Raw genomic sequence first — 18,439 nt, 5'->3', positions numbered from 1 at the left:
TACAAGTAGTCTAAGAGGTACTAAGTACAACCATGGCAGTTTCATAAAGTGCTTATGGGAAGAATTGTTTTTATCCAACATCAAAGTTAGTCGAAAATGCTGATTCTGAGGACTTTGAAACTCAAATTACTCAAAAAGTACACAGTAAAAATATTTCATATAATTTGTACAATTAGTCTAAGAGGTACTAAGTACAACCATGGCAGTTTCATAAAGTGCTTATGGGAAAATCTTTTTTTATCCCACATCAAAGTTAGTCGAAAATGCTGATTCTGAGGACTTTGAAACTGAAATTACTCAAAGTACACAGTAAAAATATTTAATATAATTTGTACAAGTAGTCTAAGAGGTACTAAGTACAACCATGGCAGTTTCATAAAGTGCTTATGGGAAAATCTTTTTTTATCCCACATCAAAGTTAGTCAAAAATGCTGATTCTGAGGACTTTGAAACTCAAATTACTCAAAAAGTACACAGTAAAAATATTTCATATAATTTGTACAAGTAGTCTAAGAGGTACTAAGTACAACCATGGCAGTTTCATAAAGTGCTTATGGGAAAATCTTTTTTTATCCCACATCAAAGTTAGTCGAAAATGCTGATTCTGGGGACTTTGAAACTCAAATTACTCAAAAAGTACACAGTAAAAATATTTCATATAATTTGTACAGGTAGTCTAAGAGGTACTAAGTACAACCATGGCAGTTTCATAAAGTGCTTATGGGAAGAATTGTTTTTATCCAACATCAAAGTTAGTCGAAAATGCTGATTCTGAGGACTTTGAAACTGAAATTACTCAAAAAGTACACAGTAAAAATATTTCATATAATTTGTACAAGTAGTCTAAGAGGTACTAAGTACAACCATGGCAGTTTCATAAAGTGCTTATGGGAAAATCTTTTTTTATCCCACATCAAAGTTAGTCGAAAATACTCATTGTTCTATAAAAAGGACTTTGAAACTCAAATTACTCAAAGTACACAGTAAAAGTAGTTAATATTATTTGTGCAAGTAGTCTTGAGAAGTATTAAGTACAAACATGGCAGTGTAATAAACTACTTATGAAATAATAGAAATGAACCACATGCCATCCTTTACTTTGAAATCCTCACCGGAAGTGTTCCTCTGTGGAATTGTCTGTAGCTTTAGTTTAGTGGTCGAATATACTGCGCGTCCTATTGATTCGATGTTCAATAATACTGCACATACGAAACGTCCTATTGATTAGACTAAACGTCCTATTGATTCGATGCGCATTCAATGTCATATTAAGTATTTCTGTAAGATCTAATTACGATGAATTGGAAATGGGGGACCCTGGTGTAAACAAGACGAAAGTCTTTCTCTGGTCTGCATCCCCTTAACAATTGTATGTATTGAGCTGTACTGCACTGTACCCATTCTGCAATCTGTTAATAAAGTTTTCATTCATTCATTCATTCATTCATTCATTCATTCATTCAGACTGTGTTCAAAAGTCACGTCGGTTCATTACAACAGCGTCCCAGGCTTGTTTTAATGCATTACCGTAAACCTGGAACTAATCGCGCACTCGAAAAACAAGAGCGGCTGATTTGACCACGCAAAAGCAAAAGACGGCTCACTTGACCGCAGTCTATTGACAGGCATTGACACAGACAACTGAATGAATAGCATAACTTATTTGGTTGTATAGGAGTCGAGTGGCGCTAATGAGTGTCTTTTGTTAAACAACAGTAGCCTATGAATAGGCTATGCTAACGTAACGTGATGCAAATATGCAATTGATCACCCTCGTCCTAGAACTGCTTTAAAGCGGTCTTTTATTTATAGGTGCATAACACTCTGGATTGATTGATTGATTGAAAAGTTTATTAAGCGATTTGCAGTGTCAAATTTCCCTCGGGATAATAAAGGTATTTATATTATATTCTAAACAATCAAGCGTTACATTCTTTACATTATTTGGCAGTGGTTATTTAGGCTGCATTTTAAAGCTCACATATCTGAATTAGACACTGCTATGGGGTTAAACTCATGTGTTTATGTGTTTACCGTTTTTGTAAGTTGACTGGTTTGCACACCAATAATACAGTGCAATAATAGAATAGTAGAATAGATAGTAAAATTATGCAATAGAATGGCCAGAGTAAAATAGTGCTACAGTACAATCAACAGCGGGGTGTATTAGAAGGCTATGGTGAAGAGGTACGTTTTTAGCTTATTTCTGAAAATATTAAGAGATCTAGCTTCCCTAATGTCCATAGGTAGTGTGTTCCATAACTTTGGTGCATAGTTAGCAAAGGCTGCATCCCTGATTTTCTTTAGACTGTGGCTTGGAACCTTCAATAGTAGATGATCGCAATGTTTATACTTTGTATATAAGGAGGAGGACCTTGAAATCAATTCTAAATGTTACCGATGATTACTGATGTAAACAGGGGGATCCTGATGTAAACAAGACAAAAGTCTTTCTCTGGTCTGCATCCCCTTAACAATTGTATGTAATTGTATGTATAACATCGGCCAAATTTTTTTTCGCGCTCACGCTTTATAGTTTGGATTAGGCAGCTGGCTACAGCTGGCACTGATCCGTGAACCGTGAGTCGAATCAGTGAATCGGTTCATTGCAGTGAGCGTGTATCGAATCGCTCACTGTTACATCCCAATGTATATATTCCCCAGTGTGTGTCTCCATGTGTGTGTGTTCTCCATTTTGTTTCCTCCCTCCAGCCATTGTTCCCTTCCCCATTGGTCCCTGCCAGGCCAATCCTTCCATTATTGCAACACAGCAGTGATTGGTGGATGGCTTTCCAGACTCCAACACTCAATCCACACCACCCAATCATGGATCACCCCACACCTGTTAAAACATGGCTTCTCACTTCAGTCTCTCTCTCTCTCTGGCATGAGGCTAGGCTTGTTTTGGTAAACCTGTAACTTTGACAGTATTGCATTTCGTTTATTGGCCTTTGGTGCTTAGTAGTAATTTCCTTGTGTGTGTATGGCCACAGAGAGAGCATTGTTAGTTATAGTTTGTTTTTGTATATATTCTGCTTTTGTTTCTGTATAATTAATGTGTTTTTCTCTCTTTCTCAGGAAGCACAGATGGGGTGAGCTGCCATTTCCTTTGGACATTGTTTTCTCCTGTTTTGGTTAGGTAAGAGTAGTTTAGGTAATGTAATCTCTTTTACCATAGATTAGATTGTGTTTATTTGGAGTATAGTGGTGTTTGTTTGTTGTTTTGGCCTGGGCTCACCCCTGAGCTACATGTGCTTCCTTTGCCTCTATTCAATAAATATCATTGTTGTTTACAAACCTGGTCCATCTTTTCTGTCAACCAACTGTTATGTTACAGCCCTTTACCCTTAGACTCACAGGGGTCGTAACACTCACTCACTGAAATGATCCGTTTGGCACATCACTACTGAGCGGCTCACACTGCTCATGAGGGCTGTGTATACAGTATGGCCAACAAAATGACAAGCAAGACGCTCCACAGTGCACTGGAGGTAGTGTGGACATAGGCTTACCGGCACAATGTTGTTGTAACTAGGAGATTTGTTGTTTTTGTGCATGGATTACAGGATTTCAACTACAATACATACAACTTTCTCTTGGGCATTTCCTGGGGCTGGGTTTTCGTAAACAAAGACAAAATATGGATCAACAACAGACCGGCCGCTGGTAGTGTGGGTTGTTTGAGTAGGACACCATGACTCTGATCGTAGGTGGTCATAAGACGTTTAGAAAATGTGAATAAATACTGTTACTACATACTACAAAAGCGCTATCGTTAACACTGAGATTGCAGGACAAGTATCAAACAAACTAGTTTTTTTGCGGCATCTACAGGTCAGAAAAACATCAATTTAGTAAAAAACGAAAGTCACACCTTCAACTTCTATGAGAATGTCCAGTATTTACCTTGATGTCTATGATAAAGACAAAAGTAGCCACATTCGGCCAACACCTTGACATCTCTCATTGGGGCAAATGGAACCTGTGCTCGCTCTAGTCTCCTACGGTGGGTGGGCAGTAAGCCGGCCAATGGCGCGCCTTGTGTAGCTCACGTGACACATTACAGGAAGTGAGAAGGACTTGGTCTCCCCTTTGAAAGGTCTCTGGAGGAGGCTACATGTGCACTGCAGTAGGTTAGCAGCATCTCACCCTTGGTGTCCCTCAGCTTTCCTATAGTCTTCTATGGCCAGTCTGAGCTTCCTGCGGTGCATAGGGTTACTGATGCCCAGCCCCAGCTCCAGACCCTCGTCCGTCAGTCCCAGCAGCACCTACAGGCCACACATTTACCAAAGTAGAGCAGCTCTTGAACGTACTGGTCAAAACGTCTTAACAAATAGTCTGTTATTTCCATCATGTCCTTAGGTTTGTGTAAAACATACTGTACACCGGCTTTTTATACTTTATGAATCTACAGATTATACATCAAATGCATATAGGATTCAAATATTAAAAGGGAAATGTCACCCATTTTAGGAATTCACATACTGTATTGTTCTTCCTTTGCCCCGGCACAGTTCAGGTTTTAATCCTAGTTCATGTGACCGAGCAATGCTAGAATATAAACCTAATTTGGGTGTAAGAGTTTACACAAACAGTCTCACAAAGACACAGCCCTTTTCATTGTCTGTGGAGCAGCAGGCTCAGATTTTACATCCCTGTGACATCACTGATTGGAGGGTTCTTTCTCAGATGTTTAGCTTTAGGCCAGAGTGGTGCATGTTCCCATACTGACTAAACTGTCCTGGAGCACAGGAAGAACTATTAAAGGTGGCATTCCCCTTTAACAGAGGTTCCATAATGCTTTTGAGGACATCCCATGGGTACAGAAAACTTAGTCTCTGCTTCACACACACACACACACACACACACACACACACACACACACACACACACACACACACACTACTTTTTTTTCATTCATTATTTAATCCAAATTACACATCACATATACATAGGATTCAAATAGTAACACAGATGCTTTTGAGGACATCTCATGGGTACAGAAAACATAGTCTCTGCCTCATACACACACACACTTTAAATACTTTATTTGAATCCAAATTATACATCACACATACATAGGATTCAAATAGTAACACATGTGCTTTTGTCTCCACCACACACACACACACACAATACTTTTTTTTTCATTCATTATTTAATCCAAATTACACATCACATATACATAGGATTCAAATAGTAACAGATGCTTTTGAGGACATCTCATGGGTACAGAAAACATAGTCTCTGCCTCATACACACACATACTTTAAATACTTTATTTGAATCCAAATTATACATCACACATACATAGGATTCAAATAGCAACACAGGTGCTTTTGTCTCCACCACACACACACACACACACACACGAGCAAACACACACAGCAAAGGCCATTGTTGTGCAGAAGATGTACCTTGCCACTTCTGACGTTTTCAGAGCAAGCTTGGATGTACATGGGCATCGCCATGACAACCTCCAGCCAGGCTAGCACCGCCCCTGCCCTCCACTGTGACATGGGAGTGTATCGAGTGAGCTCCGCCTGCTGGAGGCGGTCCATTTGATCCTCCCCATCCGATAGGCTCTGCTGTGTGAGGCTTGAGATGCTCTCAGAGTCTGGATTGGTCAGGAGAAGTAGCAGCGTAGTATAAAGGGAGGGGTTTCGGGGTCAGATGAACATCATATCAGGGAGAACAGCTAAGTACCCCATCACCACAGTGTTACTTACAATACACAGCAACAATCTGGATGCTACAATATGTGTAGTACATATTCTCAGATATATTTCACCCACAGATATATCAAACTGGGCTATTCCCACCCCCCAATATTGACCATGCCACAATTGTTTGCCTATTCAGTGGGAAACCATTGTCTCCTCACTGTCCCTCGTTGATACTGTACATGTAATGCCTTGACAATGCTTTATGTGGCCAGTAGATGGTGCCAGAGTAATTCACTAAACCTCTGTGTCTGTGGTAGGGATGATGACATCAGAGAACCACAAGTGTAATAGAAGTTGATTTAAATCAAGTGTTTGATTTTGATTAAAGATCTACAAAGAGGAGGACGACGGCGACTCACTTTTGCTCACTGTTTTGCAGCATAAAAGGAACATTTAGTATGTGTTTCATGAGTGTTGATTTAGTCAGTTTTCCCTAGTTACGTTAGTGTTAAGGAGTTGAGTTAAAGGCTACCTTGAATGGCACTATAGGATCACATATTAAAAACACAGGGATTATTCATAAAATGTCATGCTCCTCCAGTTAATAATAGCCACCCGTTTCAAAAGACAGAAAAAACACCCGATTCATACGGAGACAGAAAAGCCCAGGATGAATCCTGTGTGTTGTTGACCTTACTATAGTCTCATGATGAACAATACATGCAAGACTTTTCAAATGGGTTTTTATTATGAAAATAGGGAGGAAACTGGAATTTCCCGCTCTGAAGTGTTGTGAATAATCCCAAAAGGAGTGTTACGAATAATACCAAAAGGAGTATTATGAATAGGGCGGCTAGGTGGTGTAGTGGTCTAAGGCACTCGCCACCAGTGTGGAGACGCTAGGATTCGCATGTTCGAATCCAGCTCTCCACATTGTTTTTCAGTTTGGCTGGTCGTCCGCAGTAATACACATTGGCCGTATTACGGGGAGGGAAAAACTGATGGGTGGGGATCGAACGTTGTGAACAAGCGACTCCTACAAGTCGGTTGGTGCGCCTGCGCAGTAGAATCAGGAAGTGTCGGGGGCAGCGTGAGCCTCCCACGCGTTACTCCTCGACACTGAGAGGTCGAGCTGCGCAGGTGAAAAGATGCGACTGCTGTTACCTCAAGTACCGGAGGGGACTTGTGCTATGTATGACTTAGTCCTCACTGCAGCCGGCTTGTGGGAGGCAAGAAACAGCGTTCGTGACAGGGGAGGGTTGAATTGGATGATACGAAATTGGGATGGGAGAAAAATATAGAAAAATGGGAGAAAAAGTGGATCAAAAAAAAAGGAGTATTATGAATAATCCCAAAAAGGAGTGTTATGAATAGTCCCCCAAAGGAATGTTATTAATAGTCCCAAAAGGAGTGTTATGTATAATCCCAAAAGGAGTGTTATGAATAGTCCCAAAAAGGAGTGTTATGAATAGTCCCAAAAGGAGTGTTATGAATAGTCCCAAAAGGAGTGTTATGAATAATCCCAAAAGGAGTGTTATGAATAGTCCCAAAAGGAGTGTTATGAATAATCCCAAAAGGAGGAGTGTTATGAATAGTCCCAAAAGGAGTGTTATGAATAGTCCCAAAAGGAGTGTTATGAATAGTCCCAAAAGGAGTGTTATGAATAATCCCAAAAGGAGTGTTATGAATAATCCCAAAAGGTTTGCATACAGACAATTGGAAATCACAGATGAGGGAGTTACTCACTGGAAGGACGAGGAGAGATGCCATTAGAAATGGCAGGGATATAGAGGGGAGGGACACACACACGCTATACAGGACACAGAAACGGATTACTCATGGAACAGAAGAACGCCACATACATATATTTAGTTGCTTTGTTTTATTTTTAAAATAAGATTTTCATTTCAATCGGGATTTTTCAGTTTTCGAAAAAACAACCACACCTCCTAAAGCCCGCCACAGCTGTGGCAGCGGATAATCTCACCTCTTCTTGTTCTTTAAATAAAATACTTTTAATAGATTTACTCTTTTTTATATGCAACATGTTCCTAAATTACAAAACATTAAAACAGAGAATTAGTTTAACCACATTTGTAAGAAACAAGGAAGGGGGGGAGGGTGTGTGTGTGTGTGGGTTGTATGCAAAATGAGCAGAACAACATCAACACAAGCAAAGAATAAAGCTGGGGCCGAGCATTCATAATGCAGGGAAATGAAAAGCTGGGGGGGGGGGGGGGGGTAGGAAAGGGGGTACAACAGAGAATGGCGAGGCTGTTAATTTGGACTGGCGGTGAATGGGTTTCTAGCCAAAAGCAGCGCAGGAAGTCATGCAGGGGGCTTTGAACGCACATTCCTACGTCTCATAATTGGCACAGGTTAGAGCGCCGTCTGTTCGAAACTAATCAAACGTATGGGCAGTCTCACAATGCAAGTGCTAATGGCGAGAGGATGATTCCAGACACCTTTTTGCTCTTTTTCATCTTCTAGGGGAGCTCATTTTCACTTTTGGCACATTTGAAGGTGGCGTTGACAGCGGGAAGTCTCACAGTGTGAAGCGTAGGTACTAGCAGGCACTTAGCGCTCGCCACCTGTCCTCCGACATCCTCGAGCCGCCAACCCTCCGCTCACCGGTGCCATGGGATCATGTATGTTAAATACCACAGTCTTATCCGTTCCGCCACCTGAAAAGGATCCAATTCAGGCGGCGAAGTGGCGGGTATTTAACTTCGGAGTGAGTTTACACCAAGGGGCTGCCATTGCAAGGTTCTTACCTTGTTAGATGTGTGTGAATATGCATTTTATGACACACTTCAAGCATTGCCCTCTTTATCCCCAAGTTGATTTTGGTTTGTGTCTTTAAATATGATGAATTAACCTTAGAAGACTGAATCTAAAGCATTAGAGGCCAGCAGTTAGTTAGGATAAAAGTGACAATATCCTTGTCTTGTATCGGAACATTCAACATGGTAAAATAGAACAATAATTCAATAAAATAGAGACCTCCGTAGAAAAATCACACTATATATAAGCCTCCCTGCTGTTACTATTTTGAAACTCCTGAATCCTTTGTGTAACCAGCAAATACTCTGGCACTCATGTAATCCGCTTGCTAATCCTATCATATGCCATTTATTCACAGATAGGAAGTACTAGTTCCTACCGTAATCAGATCAGAATTTCCCAATAGCAGTTTGAGATTAGTCTGTGAATGTGGTATTTTTAGAAAGAGTCAGGAGAGTGTTCTGCAGTGGACTAGAATATCGTCTGATTACAGTGTGTTTTGGCTCCAGACTTTACAAAAAAGTATCATGGTAGTTGCTGTTATTTTCAGTGTTACCATGGTACCGGGCACTGTATAAATAATTGACCATGGTACCACTGCCATGGTAAAAGTAATTTATCACCATGATACCACTTTTGTACTAAAATAATACCATGGTTTAACCCAATTTAAACCATAATAGTAAGTACCATGATACTTTTTTTGTTTGCCCCGTTAGTAATGATATCTCAGTAGCTTCCTTGACCCCCTCATTACTACTGTGGGAATGGGATATAAAACAAATAAAAACTGGGGATGAGAATAGATTTAGAAAATAATGTCCAAAAAGCATGATAAAAGCAACTGTAAAGTAAAAAGAAAAATGCTAAAAGACATTTATAAACACTAGTTGCACAATAACTCCTATATATACATATGCACATCGGTCCTTCAAGTCTCCAGTTATATATATAAAAAAAAGAAAGGCAAAAAATAAACATTAAGACATTTTTAAAGATAACACAGCATAAACATGTCACACTTAATAACCCTGTGTATATATTTATATGCATGTAAACATATATACATATGCATACATGTACATCTATAAATATATATCTAATTTACATACATACATTTTTTTTGGATAATAATATACATTTCTGGGGGGGGGGGGGGGTAGCAGTCTTTCTCAGGCTTTTGTTTTGGGTCACATGCACACACACACACACACCCTCTCTCACTCTCACACCAACAGAAAACACAAACACACACACACACACACACACACACACACACACACACACACACACACACACACACGCACACGCACACGCACACCGCATCACCAGTCTGCATCCTCCTCTATGTAGTAGTCGGGGGTGGATGTACCATCAAACAGGCCTGGCTCCAGTGACTTGCGCTGCTTCCCCCGAACGAAGACCCGAGACAGAGAGCCCAGCGTCATCTTCTCCTTCTTCTTCTTACGCCTCTGATCCTCCAGGTCCTCCATAGACTGGGCCCAGGAGAGAGAGGGAGAGGGGGAGAGAGAGAGAGAGAGAGAGAGAGTTAGTGTCTTTACATCAACACATGAACAAGGATATTCCTTGGACTATACATATAGTATATATATATTCCTCAGCATTTGACCCGTGCTTAAGAGTAGTCTGGGGCGGCCACAGACAGACAGGCGCCCGGGGGAGCGACTCCAGTTGTAATGCCAGTACCTTGGTCAAGGATAATGACAGGATTATGTAGGAATGTAGGATGTCGAATTGCATTGCTTTGATTTCTGGCATGTTGGACGTCATCCTTGGTATCAAATTCTACCATGTTTTAGCCAGTATCAGAGTAGCTGCATCCATTCATTAATGTTCTGAATACTAGCTGATATCCAGGTTCAGGTCTAGTATATACTATAGAATAGGTGCAGGTCTTACAGTATATACTGTAGAATAGGTTCAGGTCCTACAGTATATATACTAGGTTCAGTCCTACAGTATATATACTAGGTTAAGATCTTACAGTATATATAATAGCTTCAGTCCTACAGTATATATACTAGGTTCAGTCCTACAGTATATATACTAGCTTCAGTCCTACAGTATATATACTAGGTTCAGTCCTACAGTATATATACTAGGTTCAGTCCTACAGTATATATACTAGGTTCAGTCCTACAGTATATATACTAGGTTCAGATCTTACAGTATATATACTAGGTTAAGATCTTACAGTATATATACTAGGTTAAGATCTTACAGTATATATACTAGGTTCAGGTCTTACAGTATATATACTAGGTTAAGATATTACAGTATATATACTAGGTTCAGTCCTACAGTATATATACTAGGTTAAGATCTTACAGTATATATACTAGGTTCAGTCCTACAGTATATATACTAGGTTCAGTCCTACAGTATATATAATAGGTTAAGATCTTACAGTATATATACTAGGTTCAGTCCTACAGTATATATACTAGGTTAAGATCTTACAGTATATATACTAGGTTCAGTCCTACAGTATATATACTAGGTTAAGATCTTACAGTATATATACTAGGTTCAGTCCTACAGTATATATACTAGGTTCAGTCCTACAGTATATATACTAGGTTAAGATCTTACAGTATATATACTAGGTTCAGTCCTACAGTATATATACTAGGTTAAGATCTTACAGTATATATACTAGGTTCAGTCCTACAGTATATATACTAGGTTCAGTCCTACAGTATATATACTAGGTTAAGATCTTACAGTATATATACTAGGTTCAGTCCTACAGTATATATACTAGGTTCAGTCCTACAGTATATATACTAGGTTAAGATCTTACAGTATATATACTAGGTTCAGTCCTACAGTATATATACTAGGTTAAGATCTTACAGTATATATACTAGGTTAAGATCTTACAGTATATATATACTAGGTTAAGATCTTACAGTATATATACTAGGTTCAGGCCTACAGTATATATACTAGGTTCAGTCCTACAGTATATATACTAGGTTCAGTCCTACAGTATATATACTAGGTTCAGTCCTACAGTATATATACTAGGTTAAGATCTTACAGTATATATACTAGGTTAAGATCTTACAGTATATATACTAGGTTCAGTCCTACAGTATATATACTAGGTTCAGTCCTACAGTATATATACTAGGTTCAGGCCTACATTATATATACTAGGTTAAGATCTTACAGTATATATACTAGTTACAGTATATATACTAGGTTAAGATCTTAGTTACAGTATATATACTAGGTTAAGATCTTACAGTATATATACTAGGTTCAGTCCTACAGTATATATACTAGGTTCAGTCCTACAGTATATATACTAGGTTAAGATCTTACAGTATATATACTAGGTTCAGTCCTACAGTATATATACTAGGTTAAGATCTTACAGTATATATACTAGGTTCAGTCCTACAGTATATATACTAGGTTAAGATCTTACAGTATATATATACTAGGTTCAGTCCTACAGTATATATACTAGGTTCAGTCCTACAGTATATATACTAGGTTAAGATCTTACAGTATATATACTAGGTTCAGTCCTACAGTATATATACTAGGTTAAGATCTTACAGTATATATACTAGGTTCAGTCCTACAGTATATATACTAGGTTCAGTCCTACAGTATATATACTAGGTTAAGATCTTACAGTATATATACTAGGTTCAGTCCTACAGTATATATACTAGGTTAAGATCTTACAGTATATATACTAGGTTAAGATCTTACAGTATATATACTAGGTTCAGTCCTACAGTATATATACTAGGTTAAGATCTTACAGTATATATACTAGGTTCAGTCCTACAGTATATATACTAGGTTCAGTCCTACAGTATATATACTAGGTTAAGATCTTACAGTATATATACTAGGTTCAGTCCTACAGTATATATACTAGGTTAAGATCTTACAGTATATATACTAGGTTCAGTCCTACAGTATATATACTAGGTTAAGATCTTACAGTATATATACTAGGTTAAGATCTTACAGTATATATACTAGGTTCAGGCCTACAGTATATATACTAGGTTCAGTCCTACAGTATATATACTAGGTTCAGTCCTACAGTATATATACTAGGTTCAGTCCTACAGTATATATACTAGGTTAAGATCTTACAGTATATATACTAGGTTAAGATCTTACAGTATATATACTAGGTTCAGTCCTACAGTATATATACTAGGTTCAGTCCTACAGTATATATACTAGGTTCAGGCCTACAGTATATATACTAGGTTAAGATCTTACAGTATATATACTAGTTACAGTATATATACTAGGTTAAGATCTTAGTTACAGTATATATACTAGGTTAAGATCGTACAGTATATATATACTAGGTTCAGGTCTTACAGTATATATACTAGGTTCAGTCCTACAGTATATATACTAGGTTAAGATCTTACAGTATATATACTAGGTTCAGTCCTACAGTATATATACTAGGTTAAGATCTTACGTATATATACTAGGTTCAGTCCTACAGTATATATACTAGGTTCAGTCCTACAGTATATATACTAGGTTCAGTCCTACAGTATATATAATAGGTTAAGATCTTACAGTATATATACTAGGTTCAGGTCTTACAGTATATATACTAGGTTAAGATCTTACAGTATATACTAGGTTAAGATCTTACAGTATATATACTAGGTTAAGATCTTACAGTATATACTAGGTTAAGATCTTACAGTATATATACTAGGTTAAGATCTTACAGTATATATACTAGGTTAAGATCTTACAGTATATATACTAGGTTAAGATCTTACAGTATATATACTAGGTTAAGATCTTACAGTATATATACTAGGTTAAGATCTTACAGTATATATACTAGGTTCAGTCCTACAGTATATAAATTGCATTGCTAGGGAACAGCTTGGGCCCATGTTTATTTCACGACACAAAGACTGCAACAGGAAATAAAGGTGGGCCCATTGAGAATGTTCACACTGCTGGGTTTGAAAAAGTCTATACAGGAGTAAGGTGGCATTAGGTGTCTTCACGTCTCATCATCGCAGCAATACAAGCATAAACCTGTGATCATATTAGGGTTTCTTGTATTCAATATTTGCACTTTTGACCAGTACAAGCTTCACAATATCAACGGACTGGATGGGAGAAGGATGATGATGATGATGATGATGATGATGATGATGATGATGAGAGGTTTATGAGTCAGGATTGTGTGGAGGCTGGTTTGGCTTGTATACAGCAGGGTAGCATCAGCCCAAGGACATTGACGCACAGGTTGTGCTGCTACACCCAGAGGGTGCTGTCAACCTGTGGTCATGGAGACATAGGTTCTACACCCAGAGGGTGCTGTCAACCTGTGGTCATGGAGACATAGGTTCTACACCCAGAGGGTGCTGTCAACCTGTGGTCATGGAGACATAGGTTCTACACCCAGAGGGTGCTGTCAACTCGTGGTCGTGGAGACATAGGTTCTACACCCAGAGGGTGCTGTCAACTCGTGGTCGTGGAGACATAGGTTCTACACCCAGAGGGTGCTGTCAACTCGTGGTCGTGGAGACATAGGTTCTACACCCAGAGGGTGCTGTCAACTCGTGGTCGTGGAGACATAGGTTCTACACCCAGAGGGTGCTGTCAACTCGTGGTCGTGGAGACATAGGTTCTACACCCAGAGGGTGCTGTCAACTCGTGGTCGTGGAGACATAGGTTCTACACCCAGAGGGTGCTGTCAACTCGTGGTCATGGAGACATAGGTTCTACACCCAGAGGGTGCTGTCAACCTGTGGTCATGGAGACATAGGTTCTACACCCAGAGGGTGCTGTCAACCTGTGGTCGTGGAGACAAAGGTTTTACACCCAGAGGGTGCTGTCAACCTGTGGTCGTGGAGAGATACTGTAGGTTGTGCTGACTGACACCCATCCCTCTTTTTTCTGTTGAAAATAGTAGGTTACCCGAAGAATTTAAGGAGGAGAATGGGATGGTGGTGGGATGCAAGCTGAGATACAGAGAGCTGTCAAGCGCTGTTTAGATCGGCGAGGGGAGCAATACAACTGGAGGATGAGAAGAAGGTAAGACACTGTGATTGGTTGAAGTCATTGAATGAACGTAATCTGATAGGAAGGTCGACTCAAGGGGAGGTGTCTTAGGAAGTCACGTGAATACTCAAGCCCTTCCCACGAGATCACAGCACGTCAATAGATTTCAAATCGCAGCGATTGTACCCATCATATGCATTGTGTCAACTCGAGTGTCTCAAATAACAATCAAAGTATCAAAGGTAAATGTAAACAGAATCAATGAAAACGTTGAAATCAAACACAAAGCGACACCAGCGGCAGTACCAGCACTGGCTGCACGAGCAAGCAGACCAAACACACCCCAGGAGACAGACACACATACGGTTAGAAGGAGACGAGGAGGAAGGCAGGAGGTGTGATTACTTGGTGCCGGGGCCCAGGCAGCTCTTACATTGCAGAGGGAGTGGGTCCGGTGGCGCGGGGAGTTGATGTCGCTGGGCGTGGACGAGCGGTCACCGTCAGCCGCTGACGCGTCGGAGATAACGGAGGGCTGCCGTGAGTGGCAGGGGCTGATCCTGACCACGGCTGGAGGTTCACACACACACACACACACACACACACACACACACACACACACACACACACACACACACACACACACACACACACACACACACACACACACACACACACACACACACACACACACACACACACACACACACACACACACACACACACACACACACACACACACACACACACACACACACACACAGAACATGCACGCACACACATGCACACGCACATATACACACATACACACAGAACATGCACCCGCATACATTCACATAGAACATGCCCACGCATATACACAGAACATGCATGCGCACACACACACATCCACGCACAGAACATGCACACATGCACACACACACACACAGAACATGCCCACACATATACACACACAGAACATGCTCACACACACACACACACACACACACACACACACACACACACACACACACACACACACACAGAGAACATGCCCGCACACACACACAGAGAACATTCCCCCACACACACACACACAGAACATGCCCACACATATACACACACAGAACATGCTCACACACACACACACACACACACACACACACACACACACAGAGAACATGCCCGCCCGCCCGCGCACACACACACACACACACACACACACACACACACACACACACACACACACACACACACACACACACACACACACACACACACACACACACACACACACACACACACACACACACACACACACACACACACACACACACACACACACACACACACACACACACACACACACACACACACACACATGTTAAAAAGACACCCACAGTGAGCTACCCCTTATGAAAAAGTATCACAGTAGTATGATGGTCATTTCAGTTTTAACATGATGGTCCATTGTATAAACAATTTACCATGGTAAAAGTTATGTATCGCCATGGTACCACTTTTCATGGTACCACTGGTATAATCCAATTTAAAACATGATAGCGATGATGATAATATCATGGTATTTCCATCACATTTTGGTCACTATCATCATCATTTTATTTGTAATACCATGATACCTTTTTCACAAGAGAGAGAAACCTTAGGGAAAAAACCCTTGTGTTAGTATGTGGTTAGTGTGTGTCTGGGGGGAGAGAAAGGCAAGAGAAGCAGGACCAAGCAAGGAGGCAGAGGAGACGGGAGGGGCTGGGAAGGTCAGGTGAGCTCGTACCCTGTCTGTCTGTGGTGTGTCCGTGGTAGAGGGTCTGTTGGCTCTGCCGGATGGCCGCGGTGAGGGGCAGGTCCGCCTGCATCACCCACTCCTGACTGCCGTTCAGCACGGGCTCCGAGGGCATGGCCAGGGAGTGGCGCTTGGGCACGTCCTTCGTCAGGGTGGCCAGAGACTGCTTGGCCTGGGAGGTACGGGAGAGAATTAGCTGTTAAAAAAAACAACAACACATGTTGATATGGATGCTTGATATGAAGACTTGGGACTGTGTGATACGCATGCATGCATGTGTGTGTGTGTGTGTGAGTGCATAGATATAGATAAACACACAAGCACACACACAAACACACACACACAGATAGATGGATACAGACACACATATACAAGTATATGTTCACGTTCAAATAGATGCATATACACACAGGCACTGTGCACACTAAAACACACACACAGACAGACTCTGGTACTGGTGTGTGTGTGACACGACTAGACAGAGATAGGGCTCTGGTACTGGTGTGTGTGACTTGACAGACATAGGGCTTAGAGGCAGCAGCTTTCGTGGGGGTGGTGGCAGCGGTTGTCAGAGGGGGGGGGGGGGATTAAGGACACAGACTGACAAGTGTTCCTCTGAGGGGCTTCAGCAACGACGACTACCCAGGAGAAAATACATGGATTCCCCTTGTAGCCTGGAGGAAGAATTAGCACTCGGCAGGTGGGGGGGGGGGGGGGGGGGAGAGAGAGAGAGAGAGAGAGAGAGAGAGAGAGAGAGAGAGAGAGAGAGAGAGAGAGAGAGAGAGAGAGAGAGAGAGAGAGAGAGAGAGAGAGAGAGAAAGAGATTGTGTGTGTGTGTGCAGGTACTTATGGCATTTACATTTACAGTATATTATTTGTTTATGTTCAAATACTGTATGTACTGTCAGATCTTTACACTCCAGAAAAAGAAAAAAAACGCTGCGCTCCAGGGCCCATTTCATTCTTGCATGAGGAAGGATAATACGATTTCAGGAAGATTCGATAATCAGGCGAAAAATGACAACGTGATAACTGGATTTCACTAAAGGGCTATTATCGCGTCTTTTCCTGGGATTACTAAGAATCACCCAAACTATACTCATATTCAAAACGGTATAAAACGGTTCGATTCCCGCTCCTCCCGGGCAGCGTGTTGAAGTGTCCTTGAGCAAGACACTTAACCCCTAATTGCTCCTGATGAGCAGGTTGGCACCTTGCATGGTTGCCTCCGCCGTCGGTGTGTGAATGTGTCAGTGAATGGGTAAAATGTGAGGAACAAATTGTAAAGCGCTTTGGATAAAAGCGCTATATAAAGGCAGCCATTTACTGTACCATTTATAGTTGTTACAAAGTAGGACAAAATAATGCAGGCTTTCCATAAGCTTTGTGTCGGTCAATGCAGTCAATTAGCAATGAGGAGCAGAACAAGCTGGTGCTAATCAGTGTAAAGAGATGGAAACGGTCGAGCGAGAAAACAAAGCAGCAGAGCTCAACCCTACTGAATTCCCATAAACTCAGATGAAGTTGAATATGGATTCTAAGAAAAGTGATTCCCTGGCCGCATCATAGCGAATCAAGGGGCTACTTCAGCTTCAAGTAGGCAAGCCAGGCATTTTCTTTACCCCTCAGATCAAATAACATCATTTTCAGTCAAATCGAAGAATGGACTGTAACCTGGTCTATTTTAGGATGTCTAACAAGGCATTTGTGTGCAATACAGTTCTTCATGGAGAGTAAACAATAACGTCGATAATGCAGTTGCACCCTGTGCTCTCCATGGCACGGCACATACCTGCCCGTTACACACCTCCTTTTCATGTGGGCTCTCTACTAATCTCATTATTGTTTTCAACAAGCATATTTAGTTAGGCTATAACAATTAACTTAACTACATGTGCGTTCTCATGTGGGCTGTTACTTGGAGTTAACTCTCCCTACAGCAACCAAGCACACCACAGGTGCATCCCGCCCAGGCCTCAAGCCTCTTGTGCCTCAAGCAGCCACATAATCACCAGAGCGTTCAGTTTGTCATCAACAATAGTAGCCTGTAATCTGCTGCTCACTCCAGAGTCAGCTTTCCTCAGCATCTCTAACTGACTACAACATGCCTGTAGTACGGGCTGATTATAATCATCAACGCTGTGAATGTTGACGTTTTCTGTGATCA

The 18,439-nt window shown here is 40.9% G+C and overlaps 1 protein-coding gene across 1 annotated transcript in view; it reads right to left on the bottom strand.

Annotated features, from left to right (window-relative positions):
• Positions 1-7,543: 7,543 nt before the first annotated feature.
• Positions 7,544-18,439, bottom strand: part of kaznb (kazrin, periplakin interacting protein b) — a 161,532-nt gene continuing 150,636 nt past the window's right edge. The window contains exons 6-8 of the mRNA XM_084316871.1: positions 16,264-16,444; positions 14,929-15,062; positions 7,544-9,946 (exon numbers count right to left, since the gene is read on the bottom strand). Of these exons, the coding sequence (XP_084172997.1) occupies positions 9,776-9,946; positions 14,929-15,062; positions 16,264-16,444 (486 nt within the window). The 3' untranslated portion in view covers positions 7,544-9,775. The remainder of the gene's footprint in view (positions 9,947-14,928; positions 15,063-16,263; positions 16,445-18,439) is intronic.

Source organism: Notolepis coatsorum (genome assembly GCF_963971535.1).
Source record: "Notolepis coatsorum genome assembly, chromosome: 6".
Taxonomy (NCBI): Eukaryota; Metazoa; Chordata; class Actinopteri; order Aulopiformes; family Paralepididae; genus Notolepis; species Notolepis coatsorum.
This window is presented reverse-complemented; position numbering and strand designations above follow the sequence as displayed.